At 38.8% G+C, this 26,286-nt stretch overlaps 1 protein-coding gene across 1 annotated transcript in view; it reads left to right on the top strand.

Moving 5' to 3' along the window:
- vps41 (VPS41 subunit of HOPS complex) overlaps window positions 1-23,171 on the top strand; it is a 56,451-nt gene extending 33,280 nt beyond the window's left edge. Inside the window, exons 6-28 of the mRNA XM_034167410.1 lie at window positions 288-350; window positions 2,071-2,136; window positions 8,276-8,395; window positions 8,485-8,631; window positions 8,735-8,801; window positions 12,373-12,470; window positions 12,696-12,825; window positions 12,939-13,054; window positions 13,149-13,267; window positions 13,486-13,567; window positions 13,698-13,790; window positions 13,892-14,019; window positions 15,017-15,161; window positions 15,328-15,369; window positions 15,458-15,508; window positions 15,609-15,746; window positions 16,577-16,631; window positions 16,708-16,848; window positions 16,952-17,088; window positions 18,273-18,372; window positions 18,496-18,540; window positions 19,303-19,382; window positions 22,945-23,171. Coding sequence (XP_034023301.1) covers window positions 288-350; window positions 2,071-2,136; window positions 8,276-8,395; window positions 8,485-8,631; window positions 8,735-8,801; window positions 12,373-12,470; window positions 12,696-12,825; window positions 12,939-13,054; window positions 13,149-13,267; window positions 13,486-13,567; window positions 13,698-13,790; window positions 13,892-14,019; window positions 15,017-15,161; window positions 15,328-15,369; window positions 15,458-15,508; window positions 15,609-15,746; window positions 16,577-16,631; window positions 16,708-16,848; window positions 16,952-17,088; window positions 18,273-18,372; window positions 18,496-18,540; window positions 19,303-19,382; window positions 22,945-23,025 — 2,244 coding nt within the window. The 3' untranslated portion in view covers window positions 23,026-23,171. The remainder of the gene's footprint in view (window positions 1-287; window positions 351-2,070; window positions 2,137-8,275; window positions 8,396-8,484; window positions 8,632-8,734; window positions 8,802-12,372; window positions 12,471-12,695; window positions 12,826-12,938; window positions 13,055-13,148; window positions 13,268-13,485; window positions 13,568-13,697; window positions 13,791-13,891; window positions 14,020-15,016; window positions 15,162-15,327; window positions 15,370-15,457; window positions 15,509-15,608; window positions 15,747-16,576; window positions 16,632-16,707; window positions 16,849-16,951; window positions 17,089-18,272; window positions 18,373-18,495; window positions 18,541-19,302; window positions 19,383-22,944) is intronic.
- Window positions 23,172-26,286: the final 3,115 nt, after the last annotated feature.

The raw sequence follows: 26,286 nt of genomic DNA on the forward strand, positions 1-26,286 counted from the left end.
TTGAAAGCACAAAGATGTGTTATGTACTGTAATGATACATTAAAGTTAGCTGTAGTCAGCTGAGACTTTGCTCAAGTCAAAGATTAAGACTCTATTTCTAAACCCTGCAGGGTTCAAAGAATCAACTTGTCCACTAATTGGTGACCCAGCGGAGAAGCAAGGAGCCTATCAAAGTCTTTTCTGACCATTCTTCCCCCTGCTGGCCTCAGATGGCTGCAGAGGAAGCAATTAGAGAGATTTTGAGTTATTCACCTTTGATTGTGTTGTTGCCCTTTTTTCTGTTTCAGGTTCAAGTATTTGGTCTCTATACAAGAGAGGGCTTTCATGACAACTTTGATTGTCCCATCAAAGTAAGTTGATGTCTCCATTTTCTGCAGGTTTGCAGTGACCTAAGATGCATTTGAGTCCTTTTAGAGTGGAGACCGTTATCGAGGCTCAACACACCCCATCTTACAATGCTTTGAGGCCACACAACAGCATTATTGCATGTTTTCAGCCCCACGTTTAACAGTACAGCAACTTTATGTACATCACCTCTGTCCAAATGTGTATTTTATAGTGACCGGTCTGGATCTGTCTGTAGATGTGCTCTAGATATCACTTGTTGACCATCTGCCACATAGACTTTATGTAAGATTTGTAAAGTAAAATTAATCCGTGCTGTGTGTTTGCCGATTATTATGGATTGTAAAATTTGTAGAATTTTCAAATTTGAAATTTTGAATTCTTATAAGAATAATCCAGATCCAACATTTCCCATACTATTACTACATTTCTGTTCATTTTTCAAGTTGCCAAACTCATTTTGTAAGATGTCCTAGCTAGACGGCAAGCAGAGCCAATATTTTGGATTGTATGAGTCTGATATTGGTGGAAAAAATTAATGGATTAGAAACTGTGATTACACCGGCTTTTTTTGGAAGGGCTGCTGTGCTTAAAACGTCCTATGTTAAAATTTTTAACTTTCAAATTTCTCTGCCCTGCTTCTTTTTGCAGATCCACCCCCAAGCTTTTTTATTCTAGGCCACACCCAACCATTTTGCCAAATTTTATGAAAACAGTTTATTAGTCTTTCAGGGATCCTGCTAACATTTCAACAACCAGCTGTGGGAAAGAGCATACTGTAGAGTTGGGTCCAAATGTATTTGGACAGTGACCAGTTTACCACTATTATAGCATGTTAGAGGTGAGAGAAAATAAACTGGTGAGGGAATCCACAAAAACAGGGGCTTCTAGCTTCACTGATTGGTGCAGGGACACTGTGATTACACCGGCTTTTGTCTGTTGATGCTTCATTGACTGCTTCATGGCAGAGTAACAGAGAAAAACATTGTTGAAAAGAAGACATAAACTTTAGGTGTATACACATTCACGCAGGTTTTGAGAGTAGCCGTCTGTAGACAGATTGATTGTATTGAGTGAGAAGTGCTTTACCTTTTTATTATATATATATATATATATATATATATATATATATATATATATATATATATATATATATATATATATATAATGACCTAACCTCGAGGGAAATGTGACTGTACATTTTACCTGCTGAGTTTTCAAAGAAATAATAAGGGAATAACACAGACCTGACATACAAAAATTGCTGTTTCCTATACAGTTTGTCAAATTTCTGTACCATTTTCTCAAATTCAAGTTGACAGTATGCATCTTACCTGATCAACAACTAAAATAAATTATATCTTGATGTCTACATATATAAGTACCTACTGTATCTTCCTTGAAGGAGGTTTAAATCCTAACGGCTCTACCACATTTTCCAGAGTATAAGTCGCACCTATCAAAGAATGCCTCTTGAAGAGGAAAAAACCACACACACACACACACACACACACACATACACATACATACATATATATATATATATAGCATTGGGGCCCCCTATGTTCAACTGCGCTGGTGAGAACCCTGTACTATTATTAACAAACCTGTGAATTTCCGGTATATAAGTCGCACCAGATCAGGGTCTCCAAACTAATAAAAAAAATCTGCGACTTATACTCCGGAAAATACGGTACCTGACTGTAATCTTTTTTTTTTGTGCAGGTGGTTGCGTTACACCCTCAGTTCACCAGATCTAACTACAAACAATTTGTCACAGGAGGCAACAAGGTAGGTTTAAGCAGAAATTTTGTTTGTGCAGTCATTATTGAGAGGTTTTGCAATTTTTGGGAATTCATTGCTGCAGTACTTTATCCTGATTGTGTCCAGGGGAAACAAACCTTCTCACTTCAGCTTAGCTGAAGGCGGTGCACGGGCCTTTGTCTGGTGTGAAAGCCTCTTACTTTTCTGTCTCTTTGCTGGAGTGCTCTTGGGAGAGCTGGCCATTTTCACAAAGTGCTGTTCGCACAACAGCGTTTGAAAGGCCATGCTTCACAAGCACAGCAAATAGATGTCATTATAAAGAGGGCACATAGTCTTAAGATTTCCGGGCATATACACCGATCCCTCTTTTCTGAAAGTTGTTGCTATTGTCTTACAGTACCTTCAAACAATAAAGGAGTAGTCTCCTTTGTGTTACCATTTATGTTATAAATCAGCACACCTAGAAATTTGTTTTAGTACACTACAAAAACACATCTTACCAAATAAATTTGTCTGTTGTCTTCTCCAAATATCTAATTGCACTTAAAAAAGACAAACTTTTAACAACTAAAATTTGAGTGAGACACAGGTGCTTGTTTCATACATAATACATCTTTATCTTAAGTGAAAGAATATTGTAAAGATGTTGTTTTGACTCATATCTGAGATTAAAATGAGTGTTTTTTTTTTTTTTTACCTGCTATTTTTAAACCATGTAACAGTTCCTAATGTAAAATGTAACTCAGAATGAGTTTTTGCAACTAGTTTCAAGAAATCGTAACTAAAATTTCCATTTTTATTCTTTTAAAAAATTGTTAGAAGTTAAAACGCCTCCTTTTCTTTTTTTTGGAAAAATTACTTAAGATTTCTTGAAATTTGCTGAGAAACTAATTTTGAGCATTATTTTATGAGTGTTAGGAAGTGTTACTTTTTTTTTTACAAGCTATTTTTAATGGTAGGGTAAAATATAGCCAGATGCTAATGTTAGCATCATGGTATCAAAGAAACGCAGTAGACCTACGATTGCGATTGAAGTGCCAACAACAACAACAGACACTGTGACAGACACAGTTAATAAATATAGATGACTTCAGATCCTGTTGGGAAGAACTGAAAATCAAATCTAGGCAAATTTCACAGACAAATTACGTGTGGATTATGTTAGTTACAGTTTTTCCTTTGTTTGCCAAAACTAGTCATTAGGAAGACTAATGTCTCATTGCTTTATTAAACTATATACGAGGTCTGTCCATAAAGTATCGTACCTTTTTATTTTTTTTTTAAACTATATGGATTTGATTCATACGTTTTCACGTCAGACAAGCTTGAACCCTTGTGCGCATGCGTGAGTTTCTCCACGCCTGTCGGTGACGTCATTCGCCTGTGAGCACGCCTTGTGGAAGGAGTGGTCCCGCCCCGTCGTCGGATTTTCATGCCATAGGTATTAAAGGCACTGTGCTGCGGTGGTTTGAATCATATTTATCTAATAGATAACAATTTGTTCATGTAAATGGGGAATCTTCTTCACAGACTAAGGTTAATTATGGAGTTCCACAAGGTTCTGTGCTAGGACCAATTTTATTCACTTTATACATGCTTCCCTTAGGCAGTATTATTAGACGGCATTGCTTAAATTTTCATTGTTACGCAGATGATACCTAGCTTTATCTATCCATGAAGCCAGAGGACACACACCAATTAGCTAAACTGCAGGATTGTCTTACAGACATAAAGACATGGATGACCTCTAATTTCCTGCTTTTAAACTCAGATAAAACTGAAGTTATTGTACTTGGCCCCACAAATCTTAGAAACATGGTGTCTAACCAGATCCTTACTCTGGATGGCATTACCCTGACCTCTAGTAATACTGTGAGCAGTGTTGCCACAGTTACTTTTAAAAAGTAATCCAATTACTGATTACTCCTTGAAAAAGTAACTTAGTTACTTTACTGATTACTCAATTGTAAAAGTAACTAAGTTAGATTACTAGTTACTTTTTTAGTTACTTTCCCCAGCTGCCGACAACAACCCACGTCAACATGACAATACCTGTTTTGCCAAAACTCACTTTATAGTCACCCTTTCTTGACTTCAATGAAAACGAATACTTGTTTTATAAAAAGTAAAATAAAGACCTCTTTCTTGACCTCATATTTAACTGTTGACAACACTGTAACAGTAAAACTTGCAATTTCAAACCTACATTGTTTATAAATGTAACTATTAAATTCTAACATTTTTCTAACATTTAAATTCTCTAAACATTTTACTTGTCGAAATTATTATTATTTGAAGCAGTATTAGTAGTTGTAGTAAAAAACGGCTTCAAAACTGGACCTTTAATCTAGGGGTGTTGTGAGGGGGGCACATCCTTGCCCCACGCCCCCATTCCATCTGGATTCGCCCCTGCTTTGGCGTTTGAGCACAAAGAATGGATAACATTTATTTATGCAGAAAACGGGACCAGATTTACAGGTAAGAAAGTTTTATTGCGTTTTCACATCATGTGGTCCTCAGAAAGAGAGTTTAGGTGCATTTGAGTGGAAAACAGTGTTAGTTGTTGACGCGTCGCGGAGGATCAGCTGTTTTTAACGAGACGATACAGAGCGGCTCAGCTCAGAATTCTAAATAAAGGAGGAAAAAAGTATAAAAATGTCTTTGTAAAGCTCAGTGCAGGTGTGCTGATCACCGCGCTTTAAGAGGTGAGAACGAGTCGAGCAGCTGCAAAAAAACGCGGATGAAAAGCTCACAGCTCGCTTAAAGTGTGCAGTTCAGTCGAACCCCGACCTCCTGCCCACGGACCAAATTTAATGCTGCTATCGACCCACAATGAAAAATAATAGTAACGCAAAGTGACATGGAGAAGTAACTTTAATCTGATTACTGATTTGGAAAGATTAACGCGTTAGATTACTCGTTACTAAAAAAAGTAGTCAGATTAGAGTAACGCGTTACCGGCATCACTGACTGTGAGAAATCTTGGAGTCATTTTTGATCAGGATATGTCATTCAATGCGCATATTAAACAAATATGTAGGACTGCTTTTTTGCATTTGCGCAATATCTCTAAAATTAGAAAGGTCTTGTCTCAGAGTGATGCTGAAAAACTAATTCATGCATTTATTTCCTCTAGGCTGGACTATTGTAATTCATTATCATCAGGTTGTCCTAAAAGTTCCCTGAAAAGCCTTCAGTTAATTCAAAATGCTGCAGCTAGAGTACTAACGGGGACTAGAAGGAGAGAGCATATCTCACCCATATTGGCCTCTCTTCATTGGCTTCCTGTTAATTTTAGAATAGAATTTAAAATTCTTCTTCTTACTTATAAGGTTTTGAATAATCAGGTCCCATCTTATCTTAGGGACCTCATAGTACCATATCACCCCAATAGAGCGCTTCGCTCTCAGACTGCAGGCTTACTTGTAGTTCCTAGGGTTTGTAAGAGTAGAATGGGAGGCAGAGCCTTCAGCTTTCAGGCTCCTCTCCTGTGGAACCAGCTCCCAATTCAGATCATGGAGACAGACACCCTCTCTACTTTTAAGATTAGGCTTAAAATTTTCCTTTTTGCTAAAGCTTATAGTTAGGGCTGGTTCAGGTGACCCTGAACCATCCCTTAGTTATGCTGCTATAGACTTAGACTGCTGGGGGGTTCCCATGATGCACTGAGTGTTTCTTTTTCTTTTTGCTCTGTATGCACCACTCTGCATTTAATCATTAGTGATTGATCTCTGCTCCCCTCCACAGCATGTCTTTTTCCTGGTTCTCTCCCTCAGCCTCAACCAGCCCCAGCAGAAGACTGCCCCTCCCTGAGCCTGGTTCTGCTGGAGGTTTCTTCCTGTTAAAAGGGAGTTTTTCCTTCCCACTGTCGCCAAGTGCTTGCTCACAGGGGGTCGTTTTGACCGTTGGGGTTTTTACGTAATTATTGTATGGCCTTGCCTTACAATATAAAGCGCCTTGGGGCAACTGTTTGTTGGGATTTGGCGCTATATAAATAAAATTGATTGATTGATTGATTGTCTGGAAATGGCGGAATGATTTGGGGTTTTTTTCCATCAGAATTTTTTCAGAAGCTGTTAGAGACTGGCACCTGGAAACTATTCGAAAAATTGATCTGGCTTTCGGTGAAAATTTTACAGGCTTCACAGAGAATAAGGTCTGGTAGTATAGCTTTAAGGACCCCTTTAAGGACGCTCAGCGTGCCGCGCTGCGACGACGCGGCACAAGCCACCGGACCATTTCTGAGCTGATAGCTCTGTGGATACGAGACCGTCGTGTGCTCTTTCTCTGGTTATCACAAGAGCTGGACATCAGCCATTAGACATGTCTATCTCGGCTTTCAATGCTTACCAGTCCAGTAAGTATCAGGGAAATTGTGGAAAGCTGGACATGTCCAAACTTGTCCTCTGACACGCCGAAACGGAGGTGTTCCTTTGTCTCACTTCCAAAGCGAATCGGTCTTTACGCACGAAGCCTCCTCGCGGCTTTCCATGACAAAATCTCTTGTTAAAAGTGAAATCTGACGGAAAATGGCTGATGTCCAGCTGTTGTGATAACCAGAGAAAGAGCACATGACGGTGCTTCTGAAAAAATTCTGATGGAAAAAACCCCCAAATCATTCCGCCATTTCCAGACAATGAAAATCCGACGACGGGGCGGGACCACTCCTTCCACAAGGCGTGCTCACAGGCGAATGACGTCACCGACAGGCGTGGAAAAACTCACGCATGTGCACAAGGGTTCAAGCTTGTCTGATGTGAAAACATATGAATCAAATCCATATAGTTTAAAAAAAAAATAAAAAGGTACGATACTTTATGGACAGACCTTGTACATGTTTTTTTGTAGTTGGAAGAATTTCTGAGTTGCCAGGTTCTGTTGAATGCAGTGTAAACTTGAAACCTTGCACATATAGTTACTCTTGTCCTTGAATCTCCCCACTATAAATCCTTCACCAGCAATGAAATTAGCTGTAATTTTGCAGTACACCACAGAAACGAATGTATGTCATAAAAACTGGATTTTAACATGAGTTTTGTAGAAAATTGAAAGCGACTATATCTTTAGGGTTACTTTTTTCCCCAAAGCACAACCAAATATTCCTGACCAAAAGGCGATTGTGCCTTTGTGGATTGCAGTGACGTATCAGCATTGCAAAACCATACATAAATAAAGTGTACTGACATTTATACAACAGGGGTGAGGGAAAACAAGTTTTTATAGAACCCCACTGTGAGTGTTACTTTGCCATTTTCTTTCAATTGGCGCTGATTCCTCTCAGTTCCAAGTTGTGAAGGCCTCCACAAGGTGCCTGTGATGAAAATCAATAAGCCTCAACGGGAGGCACATCCTGTCAAAAAACAAAAAAAAAAACAAAAAAATTCAATTGGTCTCCACCGTTCTTTTGTTGTATCATCTCTTTGTAGAGCAAACTGTTTATTAACATAGCTCAACTGCTGAATTAAAGAGGCTAAACCTTCTTACTGCAGCTCTGATAAAATGATTCACTTTTAGTAGCTTTTATTTTTTTTGTCTGTATCTGTCTACATGTTGAGGAGAGTAACAATGAAGTGAATATGAGTGACAGCATTTGTCCTTCGCAGCACTTACAAATCCTGAACATTAAGGCTGAAGCTGCAGTTGATGAAATCTTGAACATTGATACTGCTAACAAAGTAAATGCAAAGTTCATGTTCAAATATTTTTGGCGTCAGCTGCATTCACTGTAGGTATTGAGTAATGTGAAGAAACGTTATGCATAATTATGAGACTGTAATGTGCAGCGCCTTGCTTGTAATGTAACTGTTCTTTATGGTTTTATCACTATCTTGTGCATATAATCAACCTTGTGCATCTTTAAAATGAATTCTCCTATCACTGAATGTGACAACAGTATGAAGATTTCTCACTCCTGAAGACCAGTCGTCTTCATTCCCTTTGTGCTTCAGTGCTCAGATTTTTGACTAAAATCTGCATTTATGACCCAAACATTAAAGTTACTTCATTATTTCAGCATAAATGAGACATTTCCTGCCAAGTTTTTGCTTCACAAATTTACAGGAAACAGCTGGCTGGTTCTTGCTGTTTGGTGTTCTGTTGCTGGGCATCTACTGCCCTCTGTTGGTGGGGCTGTGCAGCATTAAATGTCTTGATTCTTTCCCTGCAGCTGCTTCTGTATGAAAGAAACTGGCTGAACCGCTGGAAGACTTGTGTGCTCCATGAGGGCGAGGGCACCATCACTAACATCCAGTGGAGATCTAACCTCATTGCCTGGGCCAACAATGTGGTAAAACCCTGTTATAGACGGAGCATGAACAGTCTTACAATGATGGATGTGAACTGGCAAAAGGTTTGATCTCTCCTTGTCTCTGTTAGGGAGTGAAAATCTATGACATCAGCACCAAACAGCGCATTACAAATGTGCTACGGGATGATGCTAGTCTGAGGCCCGACATGTACCCCTGCAGCCTGTGTTGGAAGGATAACACCACGCTCATCGTTGGTTGGGGAACCTCCATTAAGGTTTCTTTACTTTGCTACTTTAACCACTCATTAAGAGTGCTGTCTACTCCAGTTTGGAGACTGTTTTGTGATTTAAAAAAATAAATACATTTTTTCTTTTCAGATTTGTGTTGTGAAGGAGCGTAATCCTACAGAAATGAGAGATCTTCCCAGTCGTTATGTGGAAATAGGTAAAAAAAAAAAAAAGCACCTCATACAGAATACCTTCAGCAAGCTAACATAGGTCACCAGGTGTCTTAAAATCAGAAGCTAGAGTTTGTGTCCGCATTTGTGTCCATGCATTACATGTACAGTGCATCCAGAAGGCATTCACAGAACTTCACGTTTTCCACATTTTATGTGGAAAAAGTGGAATTAGCCTCATTCCAAAATGGAGTGAATTCATTTTTTTCCTCAAAATCCTACTCACAACTCCCTTAATGGCAACATCAAAAAAGGTTTTTTTATTATTATTATTTTTGCAAATGTATTTAAAATAAATAAGAAATCACATGTACATACAGTAGTGTTCAGAATAATAGTAGTGCTATGTGACTAAAAAGATTAATCCAGGTTTTGAGTATATTTCTTATTGTTACATGGGAAACAAGGTACCAGTAGATTCTCACAAATCCAACAAGACCAAGCATTCATGATATGCACACTCTTAAGGCTATGAAATTGGGCTATTAGTAAAAAAAAAAAAGTAGAAAAGGGTGCGTTCACAATAATAGTAGGGTGGCATTCAGTCAGTGAGTTCATCAATTTTGTGGAACAAACAGGTGTGAATCAGGTGTCCCCTATTTAAGGATGAAGCCAGCACCTGTTGAACATGCTTTTCTCTTTGAAAGCCTGAGGAAAATGGGACGTTCAAGACATTGTTCAGAAGAACAGCGTAGTTTGATTAAAAAGTTGATTGGAGAGGGGAAAACCTATACGCCTATACGCAGGTGCAAAAAATTATAGGCTGTTCATCTACAATGATCTCCAATGCTTTAAAATGGACAAAAAACCAGAGACGCATGAAAGAAAACGGTAAACAACCATCAAAAGGGATAGAATAATAACCAGAATGGCAAAGGCTCACCTATTGATCAGCTCCAGGATGATCAAAGACGGTCTGGAGTTACCTGTAAGTGCTGTGACAGAAGACGCCTGTGTGAAGCTAATTTATGTGCAAGAATCCCCCGCAAAGCCTAAAGAGAAATGGAGGAATATTTTGTGGACTGATGAGAGTAAAATAGTTCTTTTTGGGTCCAAGGGCCCCAGACAGTTTGTGAGACGACCCCCAAACTCTGAACAGTTCACAGTGAAGCATGGTGGTGCAAGCATCATGATATGGGCATGTTTCTCCTACTATGGTGTTGGGCCTATATATCGCATACCAGGTATCATTGATCAGTTTGGATATGTCAAAATACTTGAAGAGGTCATGTTGCCTTATGCTGAAGAGGACATGCCCTTGAAATGGGTGTTTCAACAAGACAGTGACCCCAAGCACACTAGTAACCAAGCAAAATCTTGGTTCCAAACCAACAAAATTAATGGTTTGGAGTGGCCTGCCCAGTCCCCAGACCTAAATCCAATTGAGAACTTGTGGGGTGACATCAGAAAAGCTGTTTCTGAAGCAAAACCAAGAAATGTGAATGAATTGTGGAATGTTGTTAAAGAATCTTGGAGTGGAATAACAGTTGAAAGGTGCCACAAGTTGGTTGACTCCATGCCTCGTAGATGTGAAGAAATCATGAAAAACTGTGGTTATACAACTAAATACTAGTTTAGTGATTCACAAGATTGCTAAAAAAGCAGTTTGAACATAATAGTTTTGAGTTTGTAGCGTCAACAGCAGATGCTACTATTATTGTGAACACCCCTTTTTTTTTTTTTTTTACTTACTAATAGCCCAATTCCATAGCCTTAAGAGTGTGCATATCATGAATGCTTGGTCTTGTTGGATTTGTGAGAATCTACTGAATCTACTGGTACCTTGTTTCCCATGTAACAATAAGAAATATACTCAAAACCTGGATTAATCTTTTAAGTTACATAGCACTACTGTTATTCTGAACACTACTGTAAGTTTTCACACCCTTTGCTCAATACTTTTTTGATGCATCTTTGGCAGCAATTACAGCCTCAAGTCTTCTTGAATATGATGCCACAAGCCTGGTTCATCTATCTTTGGGCAGTTTTTCCCATTCCTCTTTGCAGCACCTCTCAAGCTCCATCAGGTTGGATGGGGAGCGTCAGTGCACAGGCATTTTCAGATCTCTCCAGAGATCTTCAATTGGATTCAGGTCTGTGCTCTGGCTGGGCCACTGAAGGACATTCACAGAGTTGTCCTGTAGCCACTCCTTTGATATCCTGGCTGTGTGCTTAGGGTCATTGTCCTGCTGAAAGATGAACCATCGCCCCAATCTGAGGTCATGAGCGCTCTGGAGCAGGTTTTCATCCAGGATGTCTCTGTACATTGCTGCATTCATCTTTCCCTCAATCCTGAGTAGTCTCCCATTTCCTGCCACTGATAAACATCCCCACAGCATGATGTTGGCACCACCATGCTTCACTGTAGGGGATGGTGCCTGGTTTCCTCTAAACATGACACCTGGCATTCACACCAATGAGTTCAATATTTGTTTCATCAGACCAGAGAATTTCGTTTTTTGTGGTCTGAGAGTCCTTCAGGTGCCTTTTGGCAAACTCCAGGTGGGCTGCCATGTGCCTTTTTGTAAGGAGTGGCTTCTGTCTGGCCAATCTATCATACAGGCCTGATGGGTGGATTGCTGCAGAGATGTGGAAGGTTTTCCTCTCTCCACAGAGGAATGCTGGAACTCTGACAGAGTGACCATCAGGTTCTTGATCACCTCCCTGGCTAAGGCCCTTCTCTCTTGATCGCTCAGTTTGGATGGGTGATAAGCTCTTGAAGAGTGCTGGTGGATCTGAACTTCTTCTATTTACTGATGATGGAGGTCACTGTGCTCATTGGGACCTTCAAAGTAGCAGAAATGTTTATGTGCCCTTCCCCAGATTTGTGCCTCAAGGCAATCCTGTCTCAGATGTCTACAGACAATTTCTTTGACTTCATGCTTAGTTTGTGCTCTGACATGCACTGTCAACTGTGGAACCTTTATGTTTAGACAGGTGTGTGCCTTTCCAAGTCATGTCCAGTCAACTTAATTTACCCCAGGTGGACTCAAATAAAGCTGCAGAAACATCTCAAGGATGATCAGTGAAAACGAGATGCACTTGAGCTCAATTTTGAGCATCATGGCAAAGGCTGTGAATACTAAAGTACATGTGATTTCTTAGTTCCTTTTTATTTTTAATAAATTTGCCAAAATCTAAAAAAAAAAAAACTATTTTCACCTTGTCATTATGGGGTATTGTGTGTAGAATTTTGAGGACAAATTAATTTCATTCATTTTGGAATAAGGCTGTAAAATAACAAAATGTGGAAAAAGCGTAGCGCTGTGAATACTTACTGGACGCCCTGTATGTCGGCAGCATTCTCTCTCTCTCTCTCTCTCTCTCTCTCAAGCAGCCTGGATTTGCACATTCTCTTATTTCTTGTGCTAAACTTGTATGTGGCTCTCGTTTTTCAGCCTTTAACTGAGGCAGCGTTTGTTCGATGTTAAAGTCACTTATTGAAGCTACACAACATGACGTTTGCTTTAAAATCCAAACCATTTCCATTATTTGCACTGTCTATTTGATTATTTTGTTTTTGTGTCTTTTATTTATTTATTTATTTATTTTGAACAGTGTCCGCGTTTGAGACGGAGTTCTATATCAGTGGTTTGGCACCGCTTGTGGACCAACTTGTCACCCTGTTTTTTGTGAAGGAAAACTCTGATCATATGGTATATTTGTTTTTACTAAATATTTTGTTTTGATAATGAAAAATAAGTAGTTTGTGTTTGTCAGTTAAATGTAAAAGCACAGACCTTTGGCAGTTCTATTGGCAAAACATTACTGATGTCAGCAATCAAGCATTCCATAATTTCTAAAATTATTAATAGCTTATTTTTAAATTCAGTCTGCATAGATGAACTATAAAAATGTAACTTATTTGTGTGTCTGAGCAGGATGAGGAATTTCTTGCACGACCTCGTCTTGACATCATCCAGCCGCTGCCTGAGAGATGCGAAGAAATATCTTCTGATGCGCTGACTGTGCGCAACTTTAAAGAAAATGAATGTCGAGACTACCGGCTTGGTGAGCCTATAAAATCCACCCTCGGACAAATGTCATGTGACCTTTTACTGCACTCTTATTTAATTGTGCATTGTTGATCAAATATCAGAGACATGGGGCATTTTCATTAACAGAGCATTCTGAGGGAGAGTCACTCTTCTACATCATCAGTCCCAAAGACATTGTTGTGGCTAAAGAGCGAGATCAAGATGACCATATTGACTGGCTGCTGGAAAAGAAGAAATATGAGGTTTGTGCCATTGTGTTTGTTTATTTTGTTTTTTAATGCTTCTTTAGTGTAATGTTTCGTGTTGTGTCCTGTTGCTTTGATTTACCTGTGGCAGGAGGCATTGATGGCGGCAGAGATAAGCTTCAAAAATATTAAGCGGCATGACGTTCAGAAAATTGGGATGGCCTACATTAACCACCTTGTAGAAAAGGGAGATTATGATGGTGCAGCAAGGTACAAAACATGCAGATCTACTCTCTAAGAAGACTTATGTTAGTGGAATGAAAGTCTAGAGTTGTGAAGAAAAGAAATTGTACATAAAATGAACTAAAACAGGATTTGACAGTCAAAATGGTTTTAAGTAATTTGTCAAAGTTATTTCCATATTTAAAGCCAGTTGACATAAATTTACAGCAGTAATCATTCTCAGTTTTATTTCATTCTCATTCTAGGAAATGCCAAAAGGTTCTTGGAAAAAACATGGAACTGTGGGAGAATGAAGTGTACAGGTTCAAGACCATTGGGCAGTTGAAGGTATGCTACAAATTGACTGTAAAAAAAAAAAACCCAAAACAAACAAACAATATTTTCTCTCTTAGAAATGTTGACTCATCTGGCACCAAGCTGTTATCAACCTTCTCACACTGTCTTCCTTCAATCCCAGGCCATCAGTCAGTATTTGCCCAGAGGCGATCTGCGTCTCAGACCGGCCATCTATGAAATGATTCTGCATGAATTTCTTAAAACCGATTATGAGGTACAGTGTTGTCCCTGAATATTCTTGATGCCGTGTGATGAATTCAGTATTAATCCATTGGTGAGTTTATGTCATCTGATGGTCTGTTCTGCTTTGTAAAGGGTTTTGCCACACTGATTCGGGAATGGCCAGGGGAGCTTTATAATAACATGGCCATTGTTCAGGCTGTCACTGACCACCTGAAGAAGGACCCCACAAACAGGATATTACTCACCACGTTGGCTGAATTGTGAGTGCCTCCAGAGTAAATTAATTGTCATTTGATTTTAACTGCACATTATTTAATGAGTGGAACACACCATGCCACACATTAAGGCTCGTATTAGACATTCTTATCATTAATATAACAGCCAGCAACAAATTTCCGATGTAATGGTGTCCTGTGTAGAGAATGAAGCAACATTCCCTCTTTGTGTGTTGTAATACAAACTTTCTTTTTTTTCATACTCAGACCAGCTGGGTGTGCATGGTTAATGTGTGTAAGCCACACCCTGTAAAATCATTGCCCCTCCCCGCATTTATAAAGAGGCTAAGAGTAGCAACTTTTTAGAAATTCGTTGCCCCAAGAAACCACAATCAGAGAATTAAACAAAACCCCTGATCAAGAACGTGGTTAGACTAGAATCGACATAGGTCTGGCTTTTCTTAGAGAGTCATTTGAGCTGCTAAAAGGCTCCATCATGACTCCAAACTGGCATTCCTTCTCCTCAATGAGCAGTGAGGAAGGAAAGAGTGGCTAAAGGGAAGTAATATGTTTTAGCCTGAGATGTCACTTTAGTGTAACTAAAGTATTTATAGGACCTTTTAAGAAAAGTGATCAAATTCAGTACACCAGGTCAGGGAATTTTTCCTTTTTCAGGGAAATCCATTGCAGGTTAATTCTCTAGCAAAAGTGGACTGGAGTAATATAAGTGAAGTGACTTGTCCAAAGACACAGATTGGTAGCACAACAGGGAGTCAAATCCAGGTCTACATACTGGTAGCTCAGTGCCTGTCCCCCTAAGCTACCCGCTCTGCTGATTACAGAGTTTTCCATAAATCTGACAAGCACAGCAAATAGTCTTGAGTCCCTTGAGCTCATTACGATGGACGGCATTGTGAGTTTTCTCAAATCAACACCATTATTATGTAGAAGCATATCTGACTTGGAAATAATAAAGTTAGGCCAAACTCTGGTTTTGGCTTTGGATTCATTGACTAGTTATTCACTTTTGATGCCATGGCAGGTACACCTATGATCAGCGGTATGACAGAGCCCTAGAAATCTACCTGAGACTGAGGCATAAAGATGTTTACCAGCTGATCCACAAACACAACCTTTTCTCATCGATAGAAGACAAGATTGTCCTCCTCATGGAGTTTGATAAAGAGGTAAAAGATTACTTGAGCTGAAAATATGCCCTGTTTACTTTTTCATGTCAGAAATAAACAAATTTGTGTGATATTTCTCACTGGCCGTACTAAATTAGTTTCTCATCAGTGGATGTATTATTTTACGCCGGTCTGCTTGTCGTAATGTCTGTTCCAATTTTTTTAGCAAGCAGTTGACATGCTTCTTGACAACGAAGACAAGATATCGGTATGTGTACTTGGTGTTTCCTTTTTTCTAAAGAATCTGTTATAAATATGCAATTTGCTCATCCTGTTTCTCGTGTCTCCACTAACAGACAGACAAGGTGGTGGAAGAACTAACCAGCAGACCAGAGCTTCTGCACATTGTAAGTTGAGATCAGTATAAATTTAAGTATAATCACATTTGAGCACAAATGAAAAGTCGTGTGATTTGTGTTGTTTGCTTGCACCTCCGTTTCCCCACAGTACCTCCACAAACTGTTCAAACGGGACCATCACAAAGGCCGAAAGTACCACGAAAGACAGATTGGCCTGTATGCAGAATATGACCGACCAAATCTCTTACCTTTTCTCAGGGATAGCACACACTGCCCACTTGAAAAGGTACAACTAATCTTGCATATCATCCTACCACATAGCGTGCACATAGTATACCACAGCTGACATAAAAACATCTAATCCAAGAACTTTAGCATAAAAAATTGGAAATTTTGCAGAATAAGGTGAAATTTTCAGGATATGTCTTGAAAAATCTGTCGACTCACATGCTAAAAGTTCTCAAAAATACCCCTGGTGGCTTTTTGAAGTTGACGATTGGATATATCAGGCTAAGATTAAGCTTCTGGAATGGCATTCCAAAAGCCCCAACCTTAACCCTATTGAAAATTTGTGGACTTAAAAGCCAGGTCCGTGCCAGGAAACCAACCAATTTGAATGAACTCTACCAATTCTGCCAGGAAGAGTGGTCAAATATCCAGTTAGAATTATGCCAGAAGCTTGTTGATGGCTACCAAAAGCATGTGGTTGAGGTCCAGCTTGCTAAGGAACATTTAATTATCAGTGTATATGTATGTGTATATTTGAGCCTGTATGTATAATTTTGACCCTGTGTGGATTAGAGAAGATCCAAAATAAATTCAAACTTGTGCACCCATTTCTTGTTTTTTGAAGTCATTAGTAATGTTTGCTGTACAATCATTCCACACTGACAAAAGAACAGTTCAAAGACATCGTTAAATGCCCCAAATTACCCTTGACATTCATGCCTATGTTGGGTGTATGTAAACGTCCGACCACAATTGTATGTAATTATATGCATTTTTTTTTCTTGATCTAGCCTGAAAATTCCAGCTTTTGGCAAGTATCCATTATTTGACCATTTATGATCTAATGCTGTGGGACTAATTTTGGACATGTTGTTTCTCCTCTCTCAGGCTCTTGAGATTTGTCAGCAGAGGAACTTCGTAGAGGAGACAGTCTTCTTGCTCAGTAAGTCTTAAGTAACCCTTGTTTTAACTGTTTTTAAAAATTGGTACAAGAAACTGAGCCAACATGTTGCTTCCAGGCAGGATGGGGAATTGCAGGCGAGCTCTACAGATGATCATGGAGGAGCTGGGGGATGTGGACAAGGCCATTGAGTTTGCCAAAGAGCAGGATGACGTTGAGCTCTGGGAGAATCTTATCTCATACTCTATTGACAAACCACGTATGTCTGTCGAATGTGGAACCTGTAGTGTTTGTTTGTTTTCTTCATCAGTTTTGTCTCTTTCTAATATTTTATGTGTGTCTGTTTGGTGCTGTCTCTCCAGCATTCATAACTGGCCTGCTAAATAATATTGGGACTCATGTGGATCCCATCCTGCTCATCCATCGCATTAAGGAGGGAATGGAGATCCCAAACCTCAGAGATTCACTTGTGAAAATCCTTCATGACTACAACCTACAGGTTCAAAACACAGAGTAGATCAAATTTTGTTGTTCTTTGCTTTTATGATGCAGACTTAGATTCACCTTTAACTGTCTTGTCTGGATTTTGATAAAGTATGACTGTTCCAATAAACGGTGGAAGAGAGCTTTCATGTATTCTTCGGAATTGATTTGTAGAATAGATTAAAAAGATGAGCTACTGATTCATATAATATAAATAGACATAAAAATGCTTAAGGCCCAAAACTTTTTTGTTGTATGCTTAATGTTTAAAACTGCATTTTCTCCATATGTATTCTGGATCATTTACTGTACAGTATCATACTGTTTTTTTTAATGATTGATGTCATAATTAGTAGATGCAAAAATATAACCCCCCTGGTTTTAGTTTGGTTTGGGTTGAAAGCTTATTAAACCCTAAAATAGAAAAATATTAAATGCACAGATTTAAATGTCCACAATTAGAGATGGTCTAGTTTTGCACTAAGCCAAAAAAAAAAAAAGAAGAAAAAAACACTTTAGTTGAATATTCAGTCATGTTATAGCATGACCAAAAGTAATTTTTCTGGCTACAAAAATGAAATTATGAAGACTAAATGATTCTGGAAAAAATACATTGTATAATTTCTGTTTTTGATCATGTATTGTGAGGTAAAATCTATTCTTCATATAATTGTTGCTTTTTCTAAGTAATTGCCAGTGGTTTCTTTGTCTGTTAGCTGGATTTCTCCAAAAGGCATATCAGACTTCAATGTAATTTGGTACAGAGGTCAGTCTTTGACAAGGAGGAGTTGATTAAATTTTCGGGCAGGATCATTTTTACTTATATTTTAAAAGGTCTCCCATTGATTCCAGTGATATTTGTTCTTTGGCACAACATCGCCCCCATCTGCACCAGAATATATCAATGACAAATGTAAAGGTAGCTGGTATACGCTCATTGTTTTTCCAATAGTTTGCTTCTTTAAAATTACCAGACATGGTATTTGTCATTAATGCATTTTAGAACATTACAAAGATCTATTGAGATCCTGCTGACAACTGGACTATTTTGCTTTGATGAACGTGTGAACTTTGTGTGCCATCTCGTGCTTAAGTGGATCTTGTAATTTTGATGTTACTTATAGAAATTATGATATTGCTCCGTCTTCTGTACCAGTTAACGTGCTGTTTATTTGTCAATGTATTTTTCACGATTCTAAGATTCTGCTGAGAGAAGGATGCAAAAAGATCCTGGTGGCAGACTCCCTCTCTTTGCTCCAAAAAATGCACCGAACTCAAATGAGGGGAGTCAGAGTAGACGGTGCGTGTGTTTTTATTTGTGCATGATGAAACAGTGGAAATTATTTCTGAGCTGCTACAGCTCAGAAATAACATTGCTACTGTTTGTCATTTAAGTTTTAAGATTTTATTATGTATTTTGTAGATGAGAACATCTGTGAATCATGCCATGCTGCAATATTACCATCAGGTAAGTTGTAATCTACATGTATTTCTTCTAATGAAGCATCATAATATAATTTGAGGAGTGTAAGTGCGTGCATGTGTTTGTTTGGTCTCCTCCAAAATGCTTGGGCCAGTATCTTCCAAACTTTCAGTGTGCATGTTGGTTGACCTCAGAAATGCCCTCCAGGGGTTTTGGGAAAGGTCAAGGTCATTGGGGGGGGGGGGGGGGTTCAAAGTTTATTATTATTACTACTATCACCTCAGTTTGCACCAAACATGGCACACATGGAGTGGATTCTGCAAATGCCTAAGTAAGGTCAAATTTTTCTCGGGTCAGTCGCTGGTGTCAAAGGACACTAAGATTTTCATTGAACTTGGCACATATGGGAATGGGTTCCAAAATTGCTCATCAAGGTTTAATTTGCCAAAGGTCAATCATTGGTTCAAGGTCATGTTTGTTGTCCTACTCGTTCTGGGTATTTTTCCACACTTGGTATGCCAGTGAAGATTATTAGAAAAAAAAATTGTCAACAAAAAAACTTTTTCCAAGGTCAAGGAATTTGGTTTTCAACCCACTTTGGATCAAATGTGGCACATGCTTAGGTGAATTCCAGAATTGCCCAGGCAAGGTCAGCCAGAGGTAAATCATTTGGGTGAAGGTCAAGGTCATTGGGATCAAATGTTAGATGGCCATAGCCATTACTGTCTTCATTCTTGTGGGTGGTGTTGTTGAGTTGCAATTAATAGCTGTCCTTTTCTCAATTTCTGTTGCACCCATTTGTTTCAGACATGGCCAAACCCTTCAGCGTGGTTGTGTTTCACTGCAGACACATGTTCCATAAGGAGTGCGGACCATCTCCAGAAACTGTAAGTAGCTGAAATCAGTGGTGGGCACAGTTCTGCTAATCCACTATCCGGTAATTATTGAAGCTAACGTTTTCATTAGTGGATTAGCTTTCCAGATAACTTTGAAAAACATCAGCGGACCAATCAGCTTCCAATAAATTTAGTTCTGATAACTTTTAGACCGCTAACATATTTTTGCAGGCATAGTGAATAAAGCTTAACAGTTAAAAACATTTGTGAAGTCTGAAATCAAAGTGTTACATGTTTTGTAGCGGACAGACAGCCATGAATGGTAGCGTTCTATCCTCTGCAGGTAGAAGAGAACTGACTACCACAGAGAACAGAAGACGGAGGAAAAAAATTATTTATCTTCACACCATACAGACCTGCCGGCATATCAGTGGAGTCATGCACAGGCAGACAGTTTTGACTTATGGTTATAATTTTAAACAAACTAATTCCAAACTATTTATTGAAATTAATGTCACGTCTGTCATTTTACAAAGTGAAAATATCAGCTATATGTTTTAGTTTTAAAGTAATGCACTAGTTTTGGAAGGTTTAGGGTTTAGACACACATGCCGCAATGCATTATGAGAACATTAGTTTCCTGACATCAGCAGTGGCTGGTTGGTCGGTATAACCATATACTGAAATGTGTGGTGGGTTTTACAAATAAATCTGTATTTGTAAATATGTAATGTTTTTCATTTGTAAAAAAAGAAAGCCAAATTGAAAACTGAAAATTCTGTTTGCTAAGTGTCAGATCCCGCTTTTTAGATACACGGCACACGCTCACCCTCCGATGAGCGTGTTTGTGTAAAACCAGCTCTCCGTCTCTGGGGTCCGACCTTCGTGTCTCCTCGGGTATTACCCGGCAAGGCTGCACAAAGGCTGTTCAAGCTGGTGGCGAGGAGATTCTTCTAGCTGCTCACTGCCTCCATCCGGATGTCCACCCCGCTGAAGCTGATCTCGCACCCCGGTCGAATAGCCTTCTCAGGAACCAGGATACGAACCGGCCATGCCCGTTAACGGCAGCTCTCCTCTTATGGATCAGGGCTCTTGGAATGTTGCTAGATTTTAAATTTAGTGACTCGTACAGCGAGTCCCCAGGATGTGTTATTTTCATTAAAAAAAACCAGACTAACCTTTTAGAGCCTTTTGATGTTGTACACCCAATAAACTTAAGTTTTACACCTTAAGAAGCATCAATAATCCAATGTCCAAGCCTTAACACTTTAACTGCATGCTTGGAATTTTATTGCAGGTTTTGCAAGTGCCGATAACATAATCAAAATAGGTTATATGGTGATAATTTCACAACAGTAATTCAAGTATAATTAGAATAATGATTGGCAGAGATTTTTGTTTTTAATTCAATAATTCTGACTGATCTTACTTTGACTGGGACTGGATTGATTTCTCAACAAATTTTCCTAGGAGTGAGGGAGGAAGGCTTTTGAGGTTAAGGTCCCCAGCTTGATGAACTTGATTTCCTCTTCATCAGCTATTAGTCATTAGCTGACCACGATCCTTGTGTGACATTGTAATCCTTCAGGAAGTTAATCCACATAAGAATTTATTCCATCTTCAATCAACCAAAAGTTGATCTAATCCATTCTGGTATGCGGTGTTGTTCCTTGAGAGAGAAATCGTTGAACATTCCCCACTCAGACTTAAGTATCCTCCATTGTTCTGCTACTCCATGACTGGACGGCCTGAGTGGGAGTTGAAATCTCTCTCAAATGATCTTTTATGGCTCCAATCCTCTCACTCCACGATTCCAATTGATGCTCACAAGATGGTCAAGTCTTGTGATCTCCTCGTAGCAGGGGAGTAGTGGCAACAGCATCTCTCCCTGGAAGAATAACCCCGTTTTCTGGTGTTTCAACAGGTTATATATGTTCTTGACTCTTGTCGTCCTCAGATGATCTTGGTTACCATGGGGATGCTGTTGACTCAAAACTTACTCCCTTCTCCTTCTGCTTTACTGGAAATCTCCGCAGCCCCTACCAGTAACTTATTTCTCAAGTTCCTCTTTTCTGTTAACACTTCAGCTTTTCTGAGAATTCATTCTTTTAAATCATTTCTTCAAAATCACAATCAATCATATTCAATCATTTCATTACAACTCTCTTTCACATAAAAACAATTCATATGATCATATACAAACATTCTCATTCCTTATTATTCATTTCATTTTTACTAACATCTTAATCATTTGATCAGTTAACATCAGCTTTTCTTGCCCTACTTGCGACATCTTCTTCACTTCCTCTTTTTCTCTGACTCTGCACTCTTTATGAAAAACAACTCATATAATCATTCATTTCACTTATTTGTAAAATACATCTTCTAATCAACTCTTAATTTTAACACATTACTACTTCATTTGATCATACTTGTCATGTTAGAATCATTTTTAGATATATTCCCTCGTCTTCACCACCGAGGTCATTCCGTGGGCCTCCCCATTTGCAATGGAAAAGTCCGGCATGACCTCTCTTACTCCTGGAAGGTACCAAACACTGTGCAGTTTAATCCAACAGCATGTATATTAATTTCATGGCACGTATTATATTCCAAGATGAAAACAAGCTGAAAGCAAGCTTAAAGTCATCTTTCCTGACATAAGTAATTCATCACTTTTAGGGAATGTGTGGCAAATGCTCTTGTCTATTTTTGCCATGAAGACTGCCATCTACCGGCCAGGAGATGGCAGTCTTCATGGCAGTGTGAAGAGCATTTGCCACACATTTGCTAAAATTGATGAATCACTTAGCAAACAGAATTTTCAGTTTTCAAATTGCCTCTTTAGTTTTAAATTTTTATAAATATTTATATACCGACCAACCAACCACTGCTGATGACAGGAAACTAATGTCCCCATAATGCATTGCGGTATGTGTGTCTAAATGCTAAAACCTTCAAAATTTGTGCATTACTTTAAAACTAAAACATATAGCTGTATTTTCACTTTGTAAAATGACAGACATGATGCTAATTTCAATAACTTGTCCGGAATTAGTTTGTTCAAAATTATAATCATAAGTCAAAACTGTCTGCCTGTGCATGACTCCAGTGATATGTTGGCAGGTCTGTATGGTGTGAAGATAAATTATCTTCTTTTTTTTTTTCCTTCTCTCCTTTATCTCTGGTCACCAGGTCTCTTTTGCTGAGAGAAGGCTGATCTGAGACAGAAGTGCTGACTCATTGCTGTGTCAGTAGCTGCCAGTGTACTGAAATCAATACTGAAAGTTATCAGTTTAGCTTTTATCTGTAACTTCCACTAATGTTTTTAGGATTTATCGGTTGGTTTATAAAAGTTAACTTTTTTCCAGTTAGCAGATTAACGGTTACTGAAGCTAACTTTTTGGTTAGCTGTGCCCACCACTGGCCGAACTATAATAACACTTTCATATATTTGTTGTTATTCCTTACAGAACAGAGAACAATTGCTTTTAGTGCAATATAGGCTTTTATACTTGGTCACTTTTCATCTACTTTCAGTCACAGGATGTTAAACAGAACTTAACTGCCTTGTGTTGTGGTCCCTGTAACACTTTGCCATTTCCTGTCTCAGATTCCTGGGGCGCAGTTTTGTAACATCTGCAGTGCAAAGAAACGACGCCCGGGGAGTGGAATTCTTGAGATGAAGAAGTAACCGAGATTTACTTACTCACAAATGTTAAGGGATGCTTTTATGGTTTCCCTACTGCCTGATCAAAAAATATCCCTGCTGTCTGTCACTGAAATGTCCACTTCTGTATATTGACATCCACATGTGTAACTGTACTTTGTGTATTTAATGATGACATGTATGCAGTATTTTATTTGAAAAATAAAAAGTGATAACTGTCGTTCCCAACTCTGTACATGTCAGGAAGATCTGCTACTGACTTGTTGCACAGGTGTATCTTGACAAATGTTATGTTAAAAAGTGCAATATTAAATGAACCAACAGTATTTTCGGTCAAAAAATTTCTAAGAAATGCTAAGCAACACACTGTTTTGTTTATCTCTTCCAGCGATATGTCATTGACATCTCCATTTTAGTCAGGTTTGTTGGTTTCCAAGCATGGACAGCCCGCTTAAAATCACACCACAGATTTTCAGTAATATTCAGGTCTGGGGACTGAGATGGCCATTCCAGAACATTGTACTTGTTCCTCTGCATGAATGCTTTAGTAGATTTTGAGCAGTGTTTAGGGTAGTTGTCTTGTTGAAAGATCCAGCCCTGGCACAGCTTCAACTTTGTCACTGATTCATGAACATTGTTCTCAAGAATCTGCTAATACTGACTGCAAGATTCCCAGTACCTGCACTGTCCACACAGCATGATGGAACCACCTCCAAATTTTACTGTAGGTAGCAAGTGTTTTTCTTGGAATGCTGTGCTCTTTTTCAGCCATGCATACCTCCCCTTGTTATGTCCAAATAACACAATTTTAGTTTCATCAGTCAACAGTACCTTATTCCAAAATGAAGCTGGCTTGTCAAGATGTGCTTTAGCATACCTCAAGCGACTGTTTGTAGCGTGTATGCAGAAAAGGTTCCTCTGCATTACAGCGTCTCTTTGTGCAAAGTGCACTGTATAGTTGAACAATGCACAGAGACACTATCTGCAGCAAGATCATGTTGTAGGTCTTTGGAGCAGGTCTGTGGGTTGACTGACTGTTCTCACCATCCTTTACTTCAGCTTATCTAATATATTTCTTGGCCTGCCATTTTGGGCCTTAACTAGTACTGTGTGGTCTTCCATTTCCTCACAGTGGAAACTGACAGCTGAAATCTCTGAGATAGCTTTTTGTATCCTTCCCTTAAACCATGATGTTGAACAATCTTTGTTTTCAGGTCATTTGAGAGTTGTTTAGAGACTCCCATGTTGCCACTCATTAGAAGAGATGCAAAAAGGGGAAACATTTGCAAATGGCCACCTTTAAATACTCTTTCTCATGATTGGATTCACCTGTCTAAGGAGGTCAAGGGTCAATAAGCTTACCAAACCAATTTTGTGTTCCAATAATTAGTGCTAAATGTATTCAAATCAATAAAATGACAAGGGTGCCCAAATTTATGCACCTGGCCAATTTTGTTTAAATAATTATTGCACACGTTCCGTAAATACTAGAAACTTAATTTCACTTCTTAAATATCAGTTTGTTTATCTGCTATATGATATATTTAACTGAAATTTCTGATCTAGACAACCAACGATTTATAAAGGAAAATCATAAAAATCATCAGGGGTGCCCAAACGTTTGCATACAACTGTATCTCCTGCTGGGCTTATGGTTATTAGAACTACTCATATATATGAGTAGTTCATCAAACCTGAGCGAGATCTCAGAAATCTCTGTAGATTACTATTTGTTTATGTGTGGTACAATGAAAATACTGAACCCTGACCTGTTGCCTTTCAAAATTTAGAATGGTAATTTCCACATCAGTGAGGACCCCAGCAACATTTCACATGGCTGTGGCAAAGTGATATATGGCTACTTAAAGAAGATGGAGATAAACCAATTGCTACCCATGATTCCAGTTGGTGTTGTAGTGTGGTCTACGTGGAGACATGCAGCACCACCACCACATTTTCTCAGACCTGATTCTGACCTGACTGCCAATTCTATGGACATAAAACTGACATTTTCAGGTTTTTGGCAAAGATCTCAACAGTTTCCTTCATATTTAGTAGCTGATACCTTTCTGTGAAATGCATCTTTGTGTTACACTACATCATTACACATTTACTTGGAATAATGTAGATGGGCATTGTGGTGGTCATTATGCTTCTTTCCAGACCAGACGGTTCCCGGTTCAAGACTACCCATGCACCTTCTCCGTCTAATGTGGAGTTGGGCATCGGACATAAAACTTGCGCAAAGTCAATATCCAAATCCATCTCCTGTGGTGATCCTGGGTGGGAAACCCAAAGGGACTTCAAATAATGTAGATGTATTTTTGCGCTGTATTTTTCTGAACACTAAAGGATCACACTGTGTTTAATGCCACCTACTGGAAGCCTGGTGCAATAACACCTGAAACATCAAATGTTATTTCCATACTATAGCGCCATCCTCTATGACCTGTTCAGAAAGAATTGTATTCCACTATCTGATAGTGATCATCAGAACATTGTTTTCACTGGTGTGTCTGTGGACAAGATACACAACTGCACTTGAATGGAATTCCTTCAAACATGATGGTAATATTACATGGATAGATACCTGGAGGTGATTAGATTGTGTGGTTGAAATGTCAAGGAAAACATGATTAGAAACAAATCTCAATTAGCCTAGATAGATGTTCTAAAGCATATATTGATCAGCACAATATTTTTTTTGTCAAGGGCGCAATTTAGAACTAGAAATTGGGGGGGAGACAAAGTGCGAGGCCCGCAGGGCCGAAGTCCATAGGCCGGGGGTTTGGGGCCACTGTAGGCCCCCAGAAGCCAACAGTTTCTAGATAAGCTCAGATGCATTCTGAGCATCCAGAACAGTAATTTTAATGTTTTGAGAAGACCATAAAGTGGACACCATTTGGCTTATGCAATTTGAAACTGTGGATATAAGTACTTTATTCTGAGAATAGCCAGCACTGATTTTATTAACATCCTGGTGTAAATACTCGTAAGGTATCACCACATGTGTAGAACTCAAAAAGAATGATAGGTTGAGTTTTCATTAAAAAAAAAACTGCAATGTGGTAAAATGTATTCATAAATATGAAAGAACAGGCTCTTAATAATTATTAACTATCACATATTTTTCTCAAGATTTGTTTTTGCATAAGTTTTAAAAAACAACAGATCATAAGTTTAGGGTAAATTACTTACCAGGAATTTAATTTTTGAAGTGGCACTAATAACAACACTCATACTGAACATAATTTCGCTTGCATACAACCTCTGGCAAAAATTATG

This window comes from Thalassophryne amazonica, chromosome 1 (assembly GCF_902500255.1).
Source record: "Thalassophryne amazonica chromosome 1, fThaAma1.1, whole genome shotgun sequence".
Lineage (NCBI taxonomy): Eukaryota > Metazoa > Chordata > Actinopteri > Batrachoidiformes > Batrachoididae > Thalassophryne > Thalassophryne amazonica.